Source organism: Apus apus, chromosome Z (genome assembly GCF_020740795.1).
Source record: "Apus apus isolate bApuApu2 chromosome Z, bApuApu2.pri.cur, whole genome shotgun sequence".
Taxonomy (NCBI): Eukaryota; Metazoa; Chordata; class Aves; order Apodiformes; family Apodidae; genus Apus; species Apus apus.
The window spans coordinates 48,852,438-48,870,745 of record NC_067312.1 but is presented as its reverse complement, the minus strand read 5'-3'; the positions used below and the strand labels follow the sequence as shown (position 1 = coordinate 48,870,745).

At 38.6% G+C, this 18,308-nt stretch overlaps 2 protein-coding genes across 13 annotated transcripts in view; both read right to left on the bottom strand.

Annotated features, from left to right (window-relative positions):
- Positions 1-503: 503 nt before the first annotated feature.
- On the bottom strand, positions 504-10,257 carry MACIR (macrophage immunometabolism regulator). Of its 3 annotated transcripts, none has more exons than XM_051643671.1 (4): positions 10,126-10,257; positions 4,743-4,864; positions 3,187-3,331; positions 504-2,721 (listed from the first exon to the last, which is right to left on the bottom strand). In XM_051643671.1, the coding sequence occupies exon 4, from the start codon at positions 2,698-2,700 to the stop codon at positions 2,077-2,079; it is 624 nt and encodes a 207-aa protein (XP_051499631.1). In that variant the 5' UTR covers positions 2,701-2,721; positions 3,187-3,331; positions 4,743-4,864; positions 10,126-10,257; the 3' UTR covers positions 504-2,076. The 3 variants fall into 3 exon arrangements, with proteins under 3 accessions (XP_051499631.1, XP_051499632.1, XP_051499633.1); XM_051643672.1 differs by lacking the exon at positions 10,126-10,257 and adding an exon at positions 9,607-9,825; XM_051643673.1 differs by lacking the exons at positions 3,187-3,331; positions 4,743-4,864.
- A 4,475-nt stretch (positions 10,258-14,732) lies between these two features.
- The window catches only part of PPIP5K2 (diphosphoinositol pentakisphosphate kinase 2), a 55,326-nt gene continuing 51,750 nt past the window's right edge, over positions 14,733-18,308 (bottom strand). For all 10 annotated transcript variants that reach the window (XM_051643640.1, XM_051643641.1, XM_051643639.1 and 7 more), the window contains 3 exons: positions 17,748-17,879; positions 16,069-16,197; positions 14,733-15,424 (listed from right to left, as the gene is read on the bottom strand). In XM_051643640.1, coding sequence (XP_051499600.1) covers positions 15,321-15,424; positions 16,069-16,197; positions 17,748-17,879 — 365 coding nt within the window. In that variant the 3' untranslated portion in view covers positions 14,733-15,320. The remainder of the gene's footprint in view (positions 15,425-16,068; positions 16,198-17,747; positions 17,880-18,308) is intronic.

The following is an 18,308-nucleotide window of genomic DNA, read 5'->3' as shown; positions in this document are numbered from 1 at the left end:
AAAAAGACAGGATCAAAAGTCTTCATTTGGCTGAGATTTTGCTTAATTCAGAGGTAAAAGGAGGAAGTCTCCGCAGATGTAAAGAGTTCTGCTGAAGAACATTAAAAATCAAACTTGAAAAACATTGGGCCCTTGCATGAGTATCTACTATGAGAGCTGCAAGTGTGTATGATTTAAGCAAACAGTATTACCACATGTAAGCATCAAAAAGCAAAACATGGAACAAAAAAAAATGGAACAAGTAGGAACAATTTTTTTTATGTTTGAACTTAACTAGATAGCCATCAACTTCCAGATTAGTACAGCTATAAAATTACAGAACAGAATGACATTACAAACGTGCACAAAATATTTCCATTGCTCATTTTCTCAAACAAAGTAACAAACCTAGAGCCATCTATTTCACACAAGTCCAAGATCCTTGCTTTAAAGCTGTTTTTTAAATGATTCCTGGTCTAAAGTTGTCCTCTTTTTCCTAAAAAGCAGAAGACTCCACAACAATATGTGTTTATACCACCCTTTTTTATTTTTCAGCCAGAAGTAGAGTTTCATAGAGCATTTCAATAAACAGTGGTTGTTTATTCCTTAAACAGAAGTCCCATCTCATTAGCATTTGAACACATCCTGTTTTCCAAACTGAAGACTTTTACTTTCCAAAACTGAAGACTTTAAAGATCATTGTTCAGTATATTAAATTTAAACAGGTGTAGTTACCTTTTGAAAATAGATAGTGGGTTGTTTCAAAAACTCTAATAAACCTAAAAAAAGATAGCCAAACCAGCAAAATGCAGACTTACTGAAGCTAAATACTTCTCGCAGAAGACATTAAAAAGAAGATCACATTGTTTTGAAACATCTGATCAGTTGTTTCTGGTAGAATTACTCACTGTTTCAGTAAATGACTGCACCCAAGAAGAAAGCCTGAAAGCTATTTTTAATTTTTTAACATAAGTTACTAAAACATTCTCAATACATCCAGGTATACAGCTGTCAAAACAGCATTTCACATCAAGTTTGGATAAAAAATTCTTAATTAAAAGTAAGCCAGTGTATTCAGTCTACTGTGTTGAATAATCTAGGATTATCTTTTAATGTTAATATAGAAATACTTCAGTTATACTCTATTAAAAAAAAAAAATCAGCTTTTGAGATCTCAGGTGTTCGGTGCCACAAATCACCGGGATTTCCAAAGCAATCTGGAAGTTATTCTAAAACTTCTGTTACTATACATGATAGAGAAATAATGAATAAAAATAAAAAACATTAGTGACATACCAACGCAGACATTTCAGTTTAATTACTGGAATCTGAAGTGAATCCTTGTTTGTGTACCAAGAAAAGGTAAAAAGTAAATCCCATCAACAAAAAAAACAACAGACCCCTCACTCACCAAGAGATTTGTTTTTAGTAACTCAAATACTAATCCTGAACGACTTCTGTAGCAGAGAAAATGCAATTACTTTCATGCAGAACAAAAAAATAATAGGATTCAAGTAGCAAAGATTTGTTTTATGAGTGAATCTAATCCTCACCACCAGTGCAAGTGCAGTTTGAAAATGTCTGAACTTGACTTTTTAAATAGCAAGTTATCCAGTTCAGTCTAGCTCACTTTCTCATCCATGACAAAAAGTACATATGTTTTATTGTAGAATACAGGAACAAAAAGTAAAATCAAAAAGCCTCCTAAATTTGAGTACTTGGATCTAAGAGCAGTTTCTAGCATCAAGCCAAAATTAGCAACAACCAAGCAGACACCACCAATTTATCAGTGTTCAATTACTGTAAATACTGGATCTAACTGTACAAAAAGAATATCCTAAACCCAAAAATCAAAACCTTTTTTAAACGTGTCCAAAAAAATATCCACCAGTTGTAGTAAATTTTCATCAAAAGCTGCTTGCTCAGAAATATTTGTAACACACTGGATTGCAAAGATTCAATTAAAATAAATTACTTTCTGATAAAATTTAGCTGATATGACCGCCTACAATGCAGACAGTCATGTATACAGTACAACAGTGGATTTTTGCAGCAAGAGAAATAACGAGAAATTTGTTCTAAATGTGAGATGACAGATCATGTGTTATTTCTTGCAAACATAAGATCCCCCCTAAGGTTAAGATGTTGGAGCTGGTATTGTAGCACTTCTGTGTCAACAGCTTCCTTAATGCTCATTTTGTCTAAATTGAGGTAGTCCAAGGATTTTGAACGAGCCTTTTTACCTTTTAAAATGCAAAGAGGCAAGGGAGCATGAAGTGCCTTGTAAGGTTCATATGGTAAAGCCTTAGTGCATTTATCCCCTGAGCTGGGCATCCGTCTCCTCCTCCTTCCATTTACTGCTGGGATCTCATACGGCTGATAGTACCTACTTCTAGTTTTGTAGAAACGGGAGGAACGTGTAAGTCCTGAATCAAGGTGTCTGGTGTGCAAGTTCAACCCAGATTCCCCTTTATTCTCTTCACCTCCTGTACACTTCTGAGCTAATTTTAGCAGCTCCTCTCCAGTTGCAAAACCAACCAGGTAGTTAGAATCCATGCGAAGGATCTGATATCCCGCAACCGTCTGCCGCATTGGTGAGCAGGGGGTACTGGAGCAGCGGGGCTTCTCTGATTCTGTCCTGCCCCTGGGACAAACCTCTGCAAGAGGCACAGGGAGGCTGGATAGGGTCATTCTGGATTCTCCGTTTATGTCAACTTCCATTTTACACACAATGCTATCCTCCTAAAAATAAAACAGGGCTTGATCAGAAACAGAACCTTTTTGCGACATAAAGCTGAGAGAGGATCGCAGAAATGAGATTTTGTATCACCCAGAAGTCATGACCTGTACTTGTCTAGTCAGCCTTGTCTTTTGCTCTGCAGGGTGTTGAGTAACAAAACTATCAAAGACATCTGCCTTTTAAAGTTATCTTGGGTTTTTAAAATAAAAGTCCCCAAAATATACTCCTGATATTCTTTAACATTAAAAACATTTTTTATAGTACTGTAAACAAAAATGTAAGCATGTTTCCAGTCCATTTTTAATCCTTTTAGTCCATGCGATTCCTAACAGCACCTCACCTCTGAGGCCATCTACATCCATCAGCACATCCACAGCAACTTCTCCCATATTCAGTAGTGTATTTTTTTCTATTGACAATAATCTCAGTAAACAAAGCTTTTAAAAAATCTGTTTAACAGCTACTACCTCAGTCAGGCATGACTATGGACCAGACCCGGCCTATTGAAAGTACATCTATGCCTCCCTGCTCCAGATGTGAAGACAGCTTGCTTTAGATTCCAAGAATGGCATCCTGGGTGTTCAACATTGCTATTCATCAGCAATCTTTCCCCTGAAAAAAAAAAAACAACAAACCTGTTCCAAGGTTGATTTCAAATGAACCAACCAAACTCACTCTATTTTACTTTAATGTATTTCTCACAAAGGAAACAGTATACTAACATTTAATGAACATAGCAGCATATCTCTAATAATTTGTGTTAAAAGGGGAAGCTGTGTGCAAATCACACTTGCAAAATAAAATAATCTAGCCTCATGCAAAATTTAAGCTTACCTTTTTTTTGCATTAAAACTTTTGGCTGCTGGTTTAGACCAGGATGAAGCCAATTTTCTTTCTACTTGTTTTTTTTCTTTTCAGTGGACTTCCTTCCAAGCAGCACACTTGCAAAAATTAACAGCAAATTTTCCAGCTAGTGGACTGATAACACCCAAATGTTTATAGCAACTGCTGAGAGATGGAGTAACTTTGCTTTTGTCAGATATGCTGCTTTGGACACTAGAAGAGTTGTATCTACAGCCCTTCTGTAGGGAGGAGCGAAATAGACAGGTGACCAAAACTGGCTAGAGTATTCCATCTCCTACGTGTCATAATCAGTATAAACTGAGGGATACTGGAAGTCAAGCTCTCTTCTGCCCATTGCCAAGGTCCAACAAGGATTCCGTCTCTCCGTCTCCCTTGATCCCTAGACCTGTGCATTCCAGACTCTTGCATCTCCACCCTCAGCTCCTGTCTGCCTTGCCACTAGCTCTGGTAGCAATCCAGACCTTTTTCAGGACTGCCTGTGGCTCAGGGGAGTGCCATGAGACTTGTTGTGGGTGGTGAGCAATAGAGGTTTTGTACACTCCTGCACATATTTGTATGTATTTGTACATATTTTCTTTCATCACTATTTCATTAAAGCTGTTTAGTTTATATTTCAATCAGGAAGACTCTCCCCTTATTCTCTCTCTCCTTTCCCTATCTGGGTGGGAGGGGATAGCATTACTGTCATTTAATTGACAGCCCTGTGTTAAACTGTGGTTTTAGCCAAGAAACCTGAATATTTAACTGTTCTTATAATTTTAGTTTTTTATTTTTATCCTGCAGTTCAGAAATCTTACCAGTAATGTTCTAGAAATACTTGACTCCCTGTGTTAAGTACCAGAAATGCTATAAAAAGTATAAATAAAACAGTCATTCAGCAAGATTAGAAATTAATCATAGTACCTAGTCACATATAAACAGTAACAAAGCTACAAAGCCAACAGACACCAATACATGTGGAGGAAGGGATGCCTTCATGCACTTTTTGAGTTAAAAAAAGCTCTGAGAACTTAAAACACAAAACTCTTCTCAGAACACAGGTCTTAAAATTAAATTGCCTCTGTCTGAAACGTGTGTATGCCCTGGTAACAAAAACTAATCACCTTTGAAGAGTAACTACAAGCAGAAGGGAAGAAGGCAGGAGTTCACTATCAATTACCTCTCTCTGGACAAAAGCAGTACAAAGGAAAATCAGAACAGAAAAGCCTTAAATTCAGCAAGTAGTACTTCATCCTGAAATGGCAGAACTTCCATTTTTGTGCTTCAGTGCGAAGAACAGCCCTAAAAAACAAGAAATCCAACAGATGCTCATAAGCAATGGTAGCATCAGAAGCTGGTGCCAGAAACATCAGAAGGCTAAGAGAACAGGACTGCTAGCTAGTGAAAGGAGTAACGGGCCAGCTCCAGACCCAGAGGTTCGAAATGAAGCATGCATGTGTTCAGCTGTTCTTTCTCAAGATTTTTAAAATTAATTACTCAAGCTGCTATATGGCTTCAACATCCTTGTCTCTTTATCTGGTAAAAAAATAGAGAGAAACATTACTAAGAACAATTCTATAAAAGAAAACTACTTGAGAGAGTCACAGGATCTGTGACTTAGAATTAACTACAAACGTATTTAAACCTTTTACACTGCATTGTTAGGCCATTTCCATAGTTACAAGATTTTGGATGACTACTACCAGGTTCTTCACTGTGTAGTAGTTTAAGGACATTAGTAATTCTCAGCATCAATTCTAATACTGAAAAAACAAGTATTAACAGTTCAAAAATACTCCTTGTGATTGCTGCCTTGTCTTCTTGCTTCTTGGAGTAATGTCAATTCAAGACATGTATAATTAAAGATCTAATATTGAATTAAAACAAAAAGGAGAAACAAGATGAGATATGATCTTCTTTGCTGCTGCTTCATATAATTAAATAAAAATAAAAACATATATAAATATGTAATACAGAAAGTAACTAAAAATAACAGTAACCAAAAGCAATCACTTGACCAATACAGACAAGAAATGCTTCCAGAGCACAATTCTCTTCATTAAGAATTAACAAGATCTTATCGATTTTTTTTATATTATAAAGCAGGCTCTGCATATAAATTCACCTAATCCAGTCCAGCTAACTGTTGAGAAAACTGTCTAAAACACAGAAAAAAAGGAGTAATGCATAGAAATACTACGGTAACTACTATAAATCACTGCATTACCTCAAAGAATAAATTAATATGCTTGAGATAGTTCTTTAAGGGTAAAACATGAAAACCTCCACATTTTGAAAAATTAAAAAAAAAAAGGCTTTCCTATTATAGAATCTTTAATGGAAGTGTCAGATACTATGCAAAGATGCACGGGCACCCTAACACCACACCATAGTAATACACACACTGTACATCTGTTGTTGGAATAACCTCTCACTATGTGCTCTTACTGCACCCAATGATAACTTTTGCTTCATCTTTTTAAATCCTAGTAATTTGTGTGACAACAGTATCACATTTAATTACTTAATATTTAAAGAAGACAAAGAAAGATGAAGAGAGGTTTGACACTTCTGTGCTATGTAAAGACTGCATTATTTTGATATCACCACATTAAGTGGAATGTACACTGTTACTTATCTTCTCAACTAAAATATTAACTGATTTTAGAAGAAGCCTTTTTTTTTTTTTTTTCCCCTTAGAAACAGCATTGAATTTCTGTCTATCCAACTACTGAATTTTTATTTTTTTTTAAGAAGAGATTCTTTTTTTCCCCCTTCATGCCAAACCTGGAGGCAGTACCATTTGTTAGGCATCAGAAAGATCTCATTGATAAAATATTCAAAATTGCAGTAAGTAGATGGAAGAATGGAAAGATGGCAATATATTCAGTGATACTAACTCTGTAAAAGAATCTAACATACTGAAAGAGAGATATCAAGCCAGTTTTGACACTTCTCTTTCTCTATGTTACTATTACTTAACATATACAATGCACTCAAAAGATACATTTGTCAGACCATCAGGAGTAAGGTCACGCAGCACATGTGAAGCACATGTGAAGCCAGCACACATAGTTTTAATTATTTCAGTTGTCTCTGCTTATGAAGGGGAAGAATAAGGTCTAAACTTTTCTCCTTGCAGGCTAAAATGAACATTTCACATACATATGGTATGTGCTCTTAGAAATCCCATCTTACTTCTCTACGACTGAAATCAGGTCTTTGTAGACCAAAGTTTTCTGGAAATAATTATTTCCAATTTGTAATTAAAACAAGTGAAATACTTCGTTGAAAAAAAAAAAAAAATCCAACTAAATTTTAGCTATGTAAAAGCACCCACAAAGGCACCACATTTCTTTTTCTAGAGTTGGGCAGGCCATAGACACTGAGATGTAGGCAGCTTGTAGTTTCTTTCAGTGCTAGCTGGTGATATGGGTGCACATACTGTCAGAGCGAGATGATTGCTTTCAGCTATGCTTGTTACCTTCAGCTGAAGGGATTTTAATATTGCTTCACCACGCTCTTGAAGGTCTCCTATATGAGCTGTGTTATGTTTTACAGACTAATGTCATGTTTTTAGACACAGGAAAGGGGGGAATCACAGAGAAAAAGCTCTTGAAATGTATCAATGAATTACATATTCTTCACCAACTCTTGCTGTTCCTTAGGAGAAATTCCAAACTTAATCGATGTAGTATTAAAATGTTTCACCATACAAGACAACAACCAGATGGACTATAAACAAAGTTTAGCAGACATTTTTTCTCAAAATTAATTGCAAGAAAATGAAATTATACATAAAGTGTATGTTATGATTATGCAGGTCTCAAGAAAACAGAGAAATGTGTACTACTGAATTAATAATGCCAGTGCAGGAACTTTCAAATGTAATATAAAACAACAGTCCACAAAACAACTAGTAAAAATTGTAACTACAGAATAGCATGGGGGGGGAGGTTTTTGTCAACAGGTGCAGTATTAAGCCCGTCAGCAATCCAGTACACTGCACAATACCACATGGTTTGTACAGAAATACAAGGTTTATACAAAAAACTCAAGGAATTATTAAATGTTTTGCAAAAGAAGATTAAACTTCTAATCATATGCTCCTATGCCAAGAAGCAAGAACTATTTAACCTATTTCTTAATAACTCTAATTAATGAAGTTTTAAACAGAAAACAATTATCATCCAGAAAACTACCTTTTAAAAATTAAGAGGATCACAAACTAATTACTAAGGAACTCCAACTGGCTGCTCCTAGGACTAGCTCATTCCATAGATGGGACAGCCAGCAGATCAGATCAGCGTGACAGAATGTACAATTTACACAGAAAAGAGATAGATGGAATTTCAGGAGTCAGTCCAGGCTAGTGAATTTTGTATAAGCAGACTTAGCAAGCAAGGAAAGTAATAGAAAATGGTGGGAAATAAAGAAGTATTAGATGGAAGTGTTTAACAGAGGGCAACTTTTCAAAAATATTTAGTCTTTTAAACAACATGTTTTCCTTGCTGGATGGAATCACAGAACACTTCCCTCTCACTCTATCAGTAAGCTGACGCTCCTGGCCGCCACAGAGATAGCTGTTTATTACCTGTACTCATCAAAAGATCAAGCAGTGAGACATGCTTAAAAAAGCTGATGAATATAGTAAAATAAACGATTTTTAATCTTTAGTTGGTTAGTAAGTTAAAAAATGTTAGCTAGGCAGAAATATGTTTGAAAAAAAGCTTTTTATTTGTCTGTGGTTTTGATTTCCATCTTATCACTAACTAAAATATAAGTTTAATTTTCAAAATTCTCTTCTCTCCTGTTTCAGGTTAGCTCACCTGGAAAAAACACACCAGCAAAAAAACATCGCAAAACCTGACTGATCAACAAAAATTAAATTGCCTTTTTAAAATAACAAAAATAGAGAGGGGGAAAAAAGGCAGAAAAAGTCCAGAGTTTTTAAGGTTTTACAGATTTCACTAAATAAACACAGATTTTTGTCTTTTACAATATGCTAATGGCAATAAGGGTCTCCATTGCTTTCATGTCAAGAGGAAAAATGCATGTCTACTAGGATCCTCTGTTGCCACATCTGAAAATAGAGCTCTGCAGGTACTACTTTGAAACCATCGACCTAAACAAAAATAGTATTACATTCAGCCTTTGATTAGGAACAGCTATTCAAAGAGAGATGCCAGTAAAAATAACACCTACTGAAAGATTAGGAAAAAAAAAAGTTTAATCAATGCAGCTTTTAGGGTTTTTTGTTTTGGTTTTTAACTGAACCACTTTAAACGACCAGTTCTTTCTCTTGATGCAAACTTCAGCATACTTAGGTGTTTGCTGGAAAGGTGTTTCATTTGCCTATACCATTCCCATTGCTAAAGGTCACTTCCTCAAGCTTAGTAGAGTTTCATACATAATGGCTTTCAAGTTTTCTTCTCTGCCTTTTCAAATCCTCCTTCCCTTACTTCAATGCTACCTAAAACTATGCATTTAAGAGTAATCCATGTCTGGAGTAAAAATTCATAAATGCTCAAAAGCACATGCAGGTATGGCATATTTGTATTAAACTTAAAACTAGTGCAAACAGAAAACACTGACACAAAATATTCAGTTCATGTGACCTCACCATAACATTTGCAGATGATTATGCAAGCCAGGTGGACAAAGCTGGCTGAAGAGGAGATGATGAAGACAGCCATGCTACAGTGCTGGTACTGTTGTGCAAGAATTTAATCTCAGAAATGGCACTGACATTGCCTCACCTGCCTCCATTCAGTGTCACTGTGAGAACCACTCTTCATTAAGAGACATAAATAGTTAAAAATACAGCTGCTAACAGATTAACTTTGGCTTTTACACCGTTTATGCTTTTACTCGTAGCTGGCATCGAAGTCACATCTGAGCGACCTCTCTGCAGGCCCTACACGATGCCCGGGCTCCCTTCCGCACGGGGGACCGGGAATCGCGCCGGTCTCCGGGACTGCCCGGGCGGCTCCAGGAACGCTCTGCGGTGCCAAGCAAGGCCTGCTCGCTTCCACAGCGCTTACCAGCTGCTGCTGCTGCTGCTGGAGAAAGCGTGGCAGCTGCGGAGCTCCGAGTCGGGCCTGCAGCGGGAGCGGCTCACGGCGGCGGCAGGCGGGGGATATGCAGCGGGACCCGCACGCTGCGGGGAGAAGGCCCGCGTGAGGAGCCTCGGCCCGCGGCCCGGCCCAGCAGCCCCGCCCGGCGCCCAGCAGCCGCGCTGCGCGGGCAGCGCCGCCATTGCCGCCACCCGCGGGAGGGCAGGGCCGGGCCGCGCCGCTCGCCATGGCTCCCACCCTGGCCTGGCGGCTGCCAACGACACCCCCGCGGGCCCTGCCGCCGCCCGCCGCCCTCCCCAGCCGTGCCCGCCGCCCCGCAGCACCCCGCACGGCGCCGCCGCGGCCCCAGGCTCGGCCCAGCACCCTCCCCACCCTGGGCCCACCCGCGGACCCCGCTCCAGTGCCCGCTCCGTGAGGCGCGGCCGGAGCCGAGGCCCTGGCCTCCCCGCAACGGCTGCGCAGTGCGGCCCGGTCTCCGCCTCCTACCTGCGCTCCAGGGCTGCGGGGCGCCGCGTAGGGCGCCGGAGGAGCAGCGAGGCTTCGCGGCTTCCCTCCCTGGCCCGGCTCGGCGCTGCCCGCCAGCTGCGGCTGGGCCGCTGCGCCAGCTGGCGGCGGGCGGTGCCGGGAGGTTTGGCTTCCTGCGGCTGTGGGAAGGGTTACAGGAGCAGCCAGGGAGTCTCCCGTTCCAGTAGCCCGCGGCGGGGTGGGTTCGACTCGACCTGGCCCTGGCAGTGCCGCGGCGTCCTCTCGCCTCGTTGCCTTCCCTGCTGCGCGCCTCGTCCCCTCTCTGTCAAAACCCCCCTCGCCTGCTGCTGATGCGAGGAGCCGGTCGCGGCGGGGCAGCAGCGCCTTGGGCAGCCGGGGCGGGGCAGCGGGCCTGCAGGCTCCAGCGGCCCAGTGACACGGGTTCCTGCGGAGCTGGGAGACACCGGGTCAGCTGCGTCAAAGGAGTTGAAATGTCTTTTTGGATCCCTCTGCAACGGCACCTCTGAAGTGCTAGGCAGGGAGCCTTCGTGGCACGAGCCTTGTCTTCCATCTGTTCCACATACTCCCGTATTCTCGCTTAGTCTCATATGTTTTTTGACTTTGTACACAGTTATAAGAAGGGCTGAAGTATTCACCTCCTGGTGACTTCCTCTTCGCTGTAGTACTGTCCATCTCTCTCTGTAACATCTGTGGTATTTCCCCATCTACAGAGTTTGGAGATTGACTAGATACAAACCTGCAGTAATGCTTTTGCCAACAATTGGATCATTTCCCCATTACTTTTTGCTACTCAAAGGCTGAGCAAACATGCTATTGCCAAACTCTGCACCTGGAGTACTGTGTCCAGTTCTGGAGCCCACAACGTAAGAAGGATGTGGAGCTCCTGGAGCGAGTCCAGAGGAGGGTCGTGAAGACAATCAGAGAGCTGGAGCACCTCTACTATGAAGACAGACTAAGACAGTTGGGGTTCTTCAGCCTGGAGAAGACAAGGCCCAGGGGAGACCTCATAGCAGCCTCCCAGTACCCGCATGGGGGCTTCAGGAAAGCTGGGGGGTGACTTTTTATAAGCAAGAGGAAATGGATAAAGGCTTAAACTGGAAGAGGGGAGATTTAGGTTAAGTATTAGGAAGAAATACTTCACTGTGAGGGTGACAAGACACTGGAACGTGTTGCCCAGAGGAGCTGTGGAGGCCTCATCACTGGAAGTGTTCAAGGGCAGGTAAGATGGAGCTTTGAGCAACCTGGTCTAGTGGGAGGTGTCCCTGGCCATGGGGGGGGAGGCAGGGTTGGAGCTTGATGATCTTTAAGGTCCCTTCCAACCCAGATAATTTTGTGACTCCCCCACTGCCACCCCAGTTCCCTTCAAGTACACATCTGAATTCAAAACAAAGGTGCACACAGCTGGACAGGAAACTCTAGCAGTGTTTGAAACAATATTCTTAGCTCTCTTTGAAGAGCTATGCCTGGACCTCTTAAAAATTGCATCAAATTTGGCAGCAATAAAATGGGAAATAGCAGTTAACGCTGGGACACATGAAGAGTGTTAGTACCATTTACAAAATAGACAGTGTCTCACAGAGTAATATCAATTGATTATTGGCAGTTAATTAAGCCTTGTCAGTAGGAACTGAAACATAAATGCCTCATGTAATTTTTTTATTAGCCTAAAACTAAACATACATATCCTTCCATGAACAAAATATGCAGCTGTGGATATTGGAGAGTTAAATACTTGCTTGTAATGCTAATTAGCACACATCATTATCCCTTTGTTACATAGGAATGCTCTGTAGGAATAAAATAGGCCCCAGTACTGAAGAATGGTGTGAACATTCATGGGTGCATTTCCTAGATCCTTCTGCTTCTTTTTTCTATTTTTTAAATGCAAAACTAAAGTCAGTACAGAAGATGAAAAAAGTTTTGAGAATTGTCAGTGCTGTGTGACCTACTTACTGCCTTCACGCAAAAACTGTATCTCAAAGATAGCATAAGCAAAATACATAATCAGGCACCAAAACTCATTCCTAGTGTAAAGTGTTAGCTTGCTGTAGTGTTACTCAGCTGTATTGTTTGTGGTGTGGGTTCTGCTGACTGTCCGAGCCCAAGGGCAGCAGTCACTGCAGATACTGAAAAGGCTGTGTCACCACTCTTAATGACATCCCTATAAACTAATTTTCTAAACACTTTTTCTGCTGTTTAAAATGAAAGCAAATAGAGCTCAATGGTATCAGAAATTAGTTAATTGTTAATAGGGCGTAAATCTCTTCATCTGGGCCTACTGCCTAGTGAGTTGTAAAAGCCTTTTGTGTGAGCTTATCTGTAGTTTTAGGGACGAAATACAAGGGTCCTTGAAGAAGAAAGAAGCCCTTCAACTGCGACTAGGGATGCCTGCTGTAACCAGTTCTACTGTGGAGTCAGCAGAGATAAAAACGGGAGAAGAGACAGAACTCGGCCAGAGGTTCCTCTGAGGAAGACTCAAGGGTGAAGTAAACAACCCCCAGGAGACCCTCATGGACTTAACACACATGTGATAATGGACTGACACTTATGTAAATGATTCCTCGGGAAACTAATGAATATGTAAACTGTTTCTTAGAAATATTACACATAATTAGGTATCAGCTGTATATATATCTCTCACCTTAGCTTCTAAGGCACGCAGATTTTCGGGGAGCTATCCCATGTGTCTGGCGCCGTGAATAAAGAATACTGACTTAGCAGTACTTAGGCTGTTGGGTGAACTTTCTTTGCTTTAAGACAGCTAGGAAATTAAAAATCATTCTGTGATTATATGATTGATTCCTCTAAACTCTGCTGGTTTTGATATAATACATCAGTGTATGATCGTTATTTTTTGCATGCATACCTTGCTAGGCTTGTTATATGAATTCCTGCAAAACTGAACTATGAAAGCACATCTGCTTTCTCTAAAACAATTTTAATGCTAGTATAAATAGAAAACACAAATGTATGTCTTTAGTGTAACAAAGAAACATAAACCCGATAAAATATACAATTTTAGGAGTTTATACAAACTTGTGTTTTGCTTTGTTTGGTACTGATGCTTTATTTTGGAAGAAATCCTAAATGTTTACTTAAACTACATTTCAGGGTATTGATATTTTGGGAGTTACAGTCATATGCAACCATTGATTTTCTTGATTTCTGTCAAATCTGATAGGAATAGGATACACAGTCCAAAAAGTTTAATGTGTGAGTCCAACTGCATAAAGAATTTGGACTAAAAATAGGTTTCAGTCAGCTCTGTACTCCATATTGCCAGACTAGTAATAGGAAACAGAAGAACACTCATAGTCATACTGTATTTAATGTTACCATGCTGAAACATGAGGAAGCACTGCAGAATGTTTGACTGCTGTTAAACTTTTTTAGTATTAAAAAAAAAACAAACCCTTGTTTCTTGTAAGTCCTGTCTTTCAATGTCAAGAGAAAGTTTTACTTATTTGTATATGGATTATCTATCTGTGTATTATTTGCAAATTCTTTTTCCACTGAGACTAGAGTCAACTACTCACTATATTTGACATGTACTCTTAAAACAAAAGAGGAGAGAAGTTGCTAGTGACCTTGTTTTTATTTAGGAGCACATTAAAAAAGGTATGCCACAGCTTTGGTTGGCTGGAATGATACGCATACTTTAATTTTTGTTTTTGTTTTTTTTTCAAATGGTAAACAAGCGTACATTCATTTGTGTGCAAGACCAAGACTGTCAATAACACAATTATACTACAGAAAATTAAGTATTTTAAGAATATAGCTGTGAAACCCTTCATATTTTTTATATTTAACCAGCATTTTTCGAATTAGTCTGCTGAAGCCATTTTGTGGGGTAAACACTGAAAACAGAGCCTGTGGCAAAGTGAATGTAATTAGTTGCACTGGCTCTGAAGAGTAGAGCCCTACTTAAAAATATGACTTGGAAGCTGCATCTTCTGCAACTTAAATGTGAAACGAGTTATCTAACTTTTACTTCTGAAGTCAGTTATTACTGATCAGCCTCTTGAACTTAAAATGTGGACAATATTTTTCTTACATGTGATAATTGTAATAATTCAATAATTTTTCATGCCACAGATAGAACCACAAGAACTGCTGAGACTGTGAGACTCTATATAATCCAGTAACTCAAAAGTTCCACTGATTTACTAATGCTTCTCACTGCTTTTATAAAATATTTGAGCTGTTGTCAACCACCTAGATTGGAAGGAGAGAGGTACGAAAATTCCCAGGCTATGATGAGTATTTTGCAACAGTAAGTACTGAGTTCTGGTAGTCCTACTCCAAAGGGACGACAGCAAAGCATAGATGGAATATCTACAATTACAGGATATTACTAGCAGACTGGCTGTGACAATCTGTCTTCTTATACAACCTGCTTTTTAATATTTCCTTTTTGTAGATACACATGGGAAAGCAAATAAATCTATCTTTTTGGTAAACAAAAGAAGTTTTGGATAAAAACATACAAAAGACAGTTTTATCTGCATGTATACTACACAACAAAAGAGAAGGTGAATTTGAACGTTACAGATCTGATGTAAACACAAAATAAAATAAGGAGACTCACATTAACTCACATTAATACATTAACTCACTCCACCATGCCTAATTATTGCAGCATATGTGATATAAAATAATTCAAATGCAGAAAACATCTGCTTATCTCCAAGACCAGGCAAAAGACATCTCTTTGGACATGTAGTTAAATTAAAAAGAAAAAGCTTTTAGCCAGCATGTTTTTTACATTTCAGCCCACAAAAGAAATTCACAGCGAGAATATAAACTCCTGAAAATAGGAGTTTATACTGACAGCAGACAATGCCTTCATCACAGTGACATCAACAGAGCCACTGTAACACATACGACTGAATTGGTATTCTCTATGTACAAGTTAACAGTACATACTTGAAGACACTGAAAAGGTTCATGTGCAGCTTTTCCATTAAAGGTGTGCAGTTTATCAGACTGATAAATACACTTCATGAAATGTTTTAGAAAATGAGAAAATTTGACCTAAATATCTAGAGTGCACGCTAGTTAACCATATATAAACTAAGTATTCTTAAGTGCATGATGAACTGCAGACATAAATGGCTTTTGAAAGCTCAATAATTTAGTTGAAAGCACACTAAAGAATTGTTTAAGAAGTTGCTTCCAGTTCTGTCTGATCAGCTTCATTTGTTCTCAGAAAGAGTTTCACCACTAAGTTCTAAATCTAGCGAGGCTTCTTCAAGAGATAGCTTTATGTTAGACACACAAATAGAAGATCCAGGGGTAGCTGTACAGATGAAGAAAAAAAAAAGTATTAAGTCTTACACTTAAAAATATCCATGCTAAAAAGCATCAAAAGCAAGAAAAATGCAAGCTACCTAGCACAGAAACACATAAAACTACACTACATCTAGTAAGATCAGAAGTGCAATGGTATTTTGTTCTGGAGGCTCTCAAAACAGTGGAACTATGCAAAAGCAGATAGTATAGCTGGCTGACAGTTCAGACTGAATATACTGATAGCTGAATGCATGATCATGTTATTGGCAACTTGGTCACAGAACTCCATGGTAAATGTTTAGAGAGTATCTTAAGAAATTCTGTCATTTAAATAAAACAAAAATTTCCTTTGCATGTCTTACTTGGAGATAGCTGGAAATACTGTTATACTTTAAAACAAAACACTGAATTTTCAGGCCACAGAAATTCTTCCAACATTTCAGAGGGTAAAAGAAAGTAACCATTAGCACAGTTTTACTGCTAAAACTATTTGTGCACCAAGTTCTCCCTCATCCATAAAATTATCCCACTTACTGAGAAAGTCAATGTTAAGAAATAGCTGCCCTAAAAAATAATGTAATAGATAAGAATCCTACTCCTGGAAGCAATGTAATGAAGTTAGCCATTCTGCCTCTGACAGAAGTTACTTACGTAAGGTTTGTTTCTCTATTGCTGTCCTTTCAGGGAAAGTTTCAAGTGGTGTTGGTTGAATTTTTGCAGGGGTATATGTATTTAAAGACATTTTTCTTCCTGACAGTGGAATCATGTAAGATGGAGAAGCTGAAATGGACAGGGAAAAAAAAAAAGATACACATCATTAATAACAAAAATACTCTCACCTGAGAAAATGTCTAAACCAGCAGCCACAGAACTGTGTATCTGTCCAGCAATAGACAGCACAGATGCAAAACCTGCAGCTCAGCTACTGACTTTTGACTCTAATACCAAAATTTTAAGCATGAAAGACAAATCTAAGAATCTTTAACCTCAGAAAAATACCTGGTAACTTAATGCTGCTAAGGCAGCTAAGCCAAATTTCAGTAACAGCTGCCTTGCCAGAAGACTGGCAAAAGCATTACTGCTACTTCTCATAGGTTATGAAGATTGCACTGGAATCCATTTAGTGCAAAGTACCTACTTAAAGTGCATACAACAGATTATTCTCTAGACAATTTCTCGATGGTACAGGAAAACAGCAGAACAAAGCCCCTATGGCCTGAATTCTATCAAGTATATCTTCCAATCACTCCTTTGTAGAAAGTTGACAACCAGACCACTACAGAAGTATGCCAGTTTTTTAAAAGTATTTTTTCATCTTCTGTAAATTCTGAACTGATTTTGAAGAGCTATGAACTTCTTCACTAGTGTAACAAAGCACGTTAAATAGCCCAAAATTTTCAAATACATCTAAGCCTCACTGAGCTTGTTTCCAGTAATATCAGTTTTCTTAAACTGCTTATCTTCTTTGTCATATATACAAAGCCTATCCTATCAAATTAGCTGCTCATTAAAATCTAAACTGTATAAAATTAAAATAACAGAAAAATAGGAAAAATCCTAACATCCAGGTGACCTTTGTATCAGTACTAGCAAGCACAAATTTCCTGATCAAAGCTTGAGTTTTTAGACATTTCCTCTAGAAGATTATTTTCAATCACCTGACATGTGAATTATAAGCATTCTAATACATGGTAAATCAGAACTAACTGAAACTGTTTTCAAAGACGCAGCAGCAGAATTACAATGGGAAGTCATCCTCCAGAGACATACACATGGACAGAACTTAGGTTGCATTTAATTTCAAGATCACTTGAACATGAAGTATGCAGCACAAACTTCTAAAAACTGAAGTAACTGCAAGGTGTTCCACATGTGAAACCCCAAGTAATGTTTAAAGAAACAGAAAATAACACAGTTTTCAGATGTAAAAGGCACATAAAAGGCAACACTACTCTGCTGAGGTTACTGCCTGTACAACAGTACAGGATAAAGTTGGAAATACTCCATGCTCACTAAAAAAAAGCATTTCTTGTAATTCAGCTGTGAGTGTGGATAGTAGAGAGAAGTTCTTAATGTGAGGAAATAAACTCATTACTATTAAATTAAATCCTTAATATACTACCACAGTGAACAGAGACATTACACAATGAATTAAGACAATGTCCACACTGCAAAATAATTCTGCCGAAATTAAAATTATGGTTTATGTACATAGTTAACTTTTTAAAGCAGCAGTCTTAGTTTCCTTGTTAGCTGTAAAACACTAGAAATATTAAATAGACAATTTTTAGAAGTTTAAAATTAACATAATTACAAACTAAAATCAGTACATGTCTCCTGTAGATTTTCCCTTGATGGAGCAGCAACAGAGGCAAGAAATTCATCAACCTGCTTCAGAGACAAGGAGTTGTGTAGAGTTTCCAAAGGGCAAATAGAAGGCACCATTGAATATAGTTCAAAACCTGAAAGAAAAATAATCATTAAAGAAAGAGATTTCCAAACATAAGATAGAATTTAAGCTATTGCATGGGCAAGTATTAATGCATGATAAAAAAGAATATAAATCAGCACATGCAGACATAGTAGTCTCTAGACACTAAATATTACTGGCATAGGAATAAGATGTGCCAGTTTCCTGGGTGTACTAAACTAAAGGTGACACATAACATAACATGGGATACAAATCCCCATGTTACACATAAAGTGGTCTTCAAACATTACAACTGTGCTCTTTTACTTCCCAGTCAGTTAATGACAGTTTTCCTCTAAGACAAATGTATTAAATCCTTAAAAAACAAAAAATTATGAAATGGTAGTTTATCTCCTACTCATTCTCATACCTGGCACAATACTAAATAGGTAACTCATTCATTCAAGTAAAATAGGATAGT

What these genes read in the sequence shown, in the direction of transcription:
- MACIR (XM_051643671.1), bottom strand. Translation starts at nt 2,700, where the DNA reads ATGGAAGTTGACATAAACGGAGAATCCAGAATGACCCTATCCAGCCTC.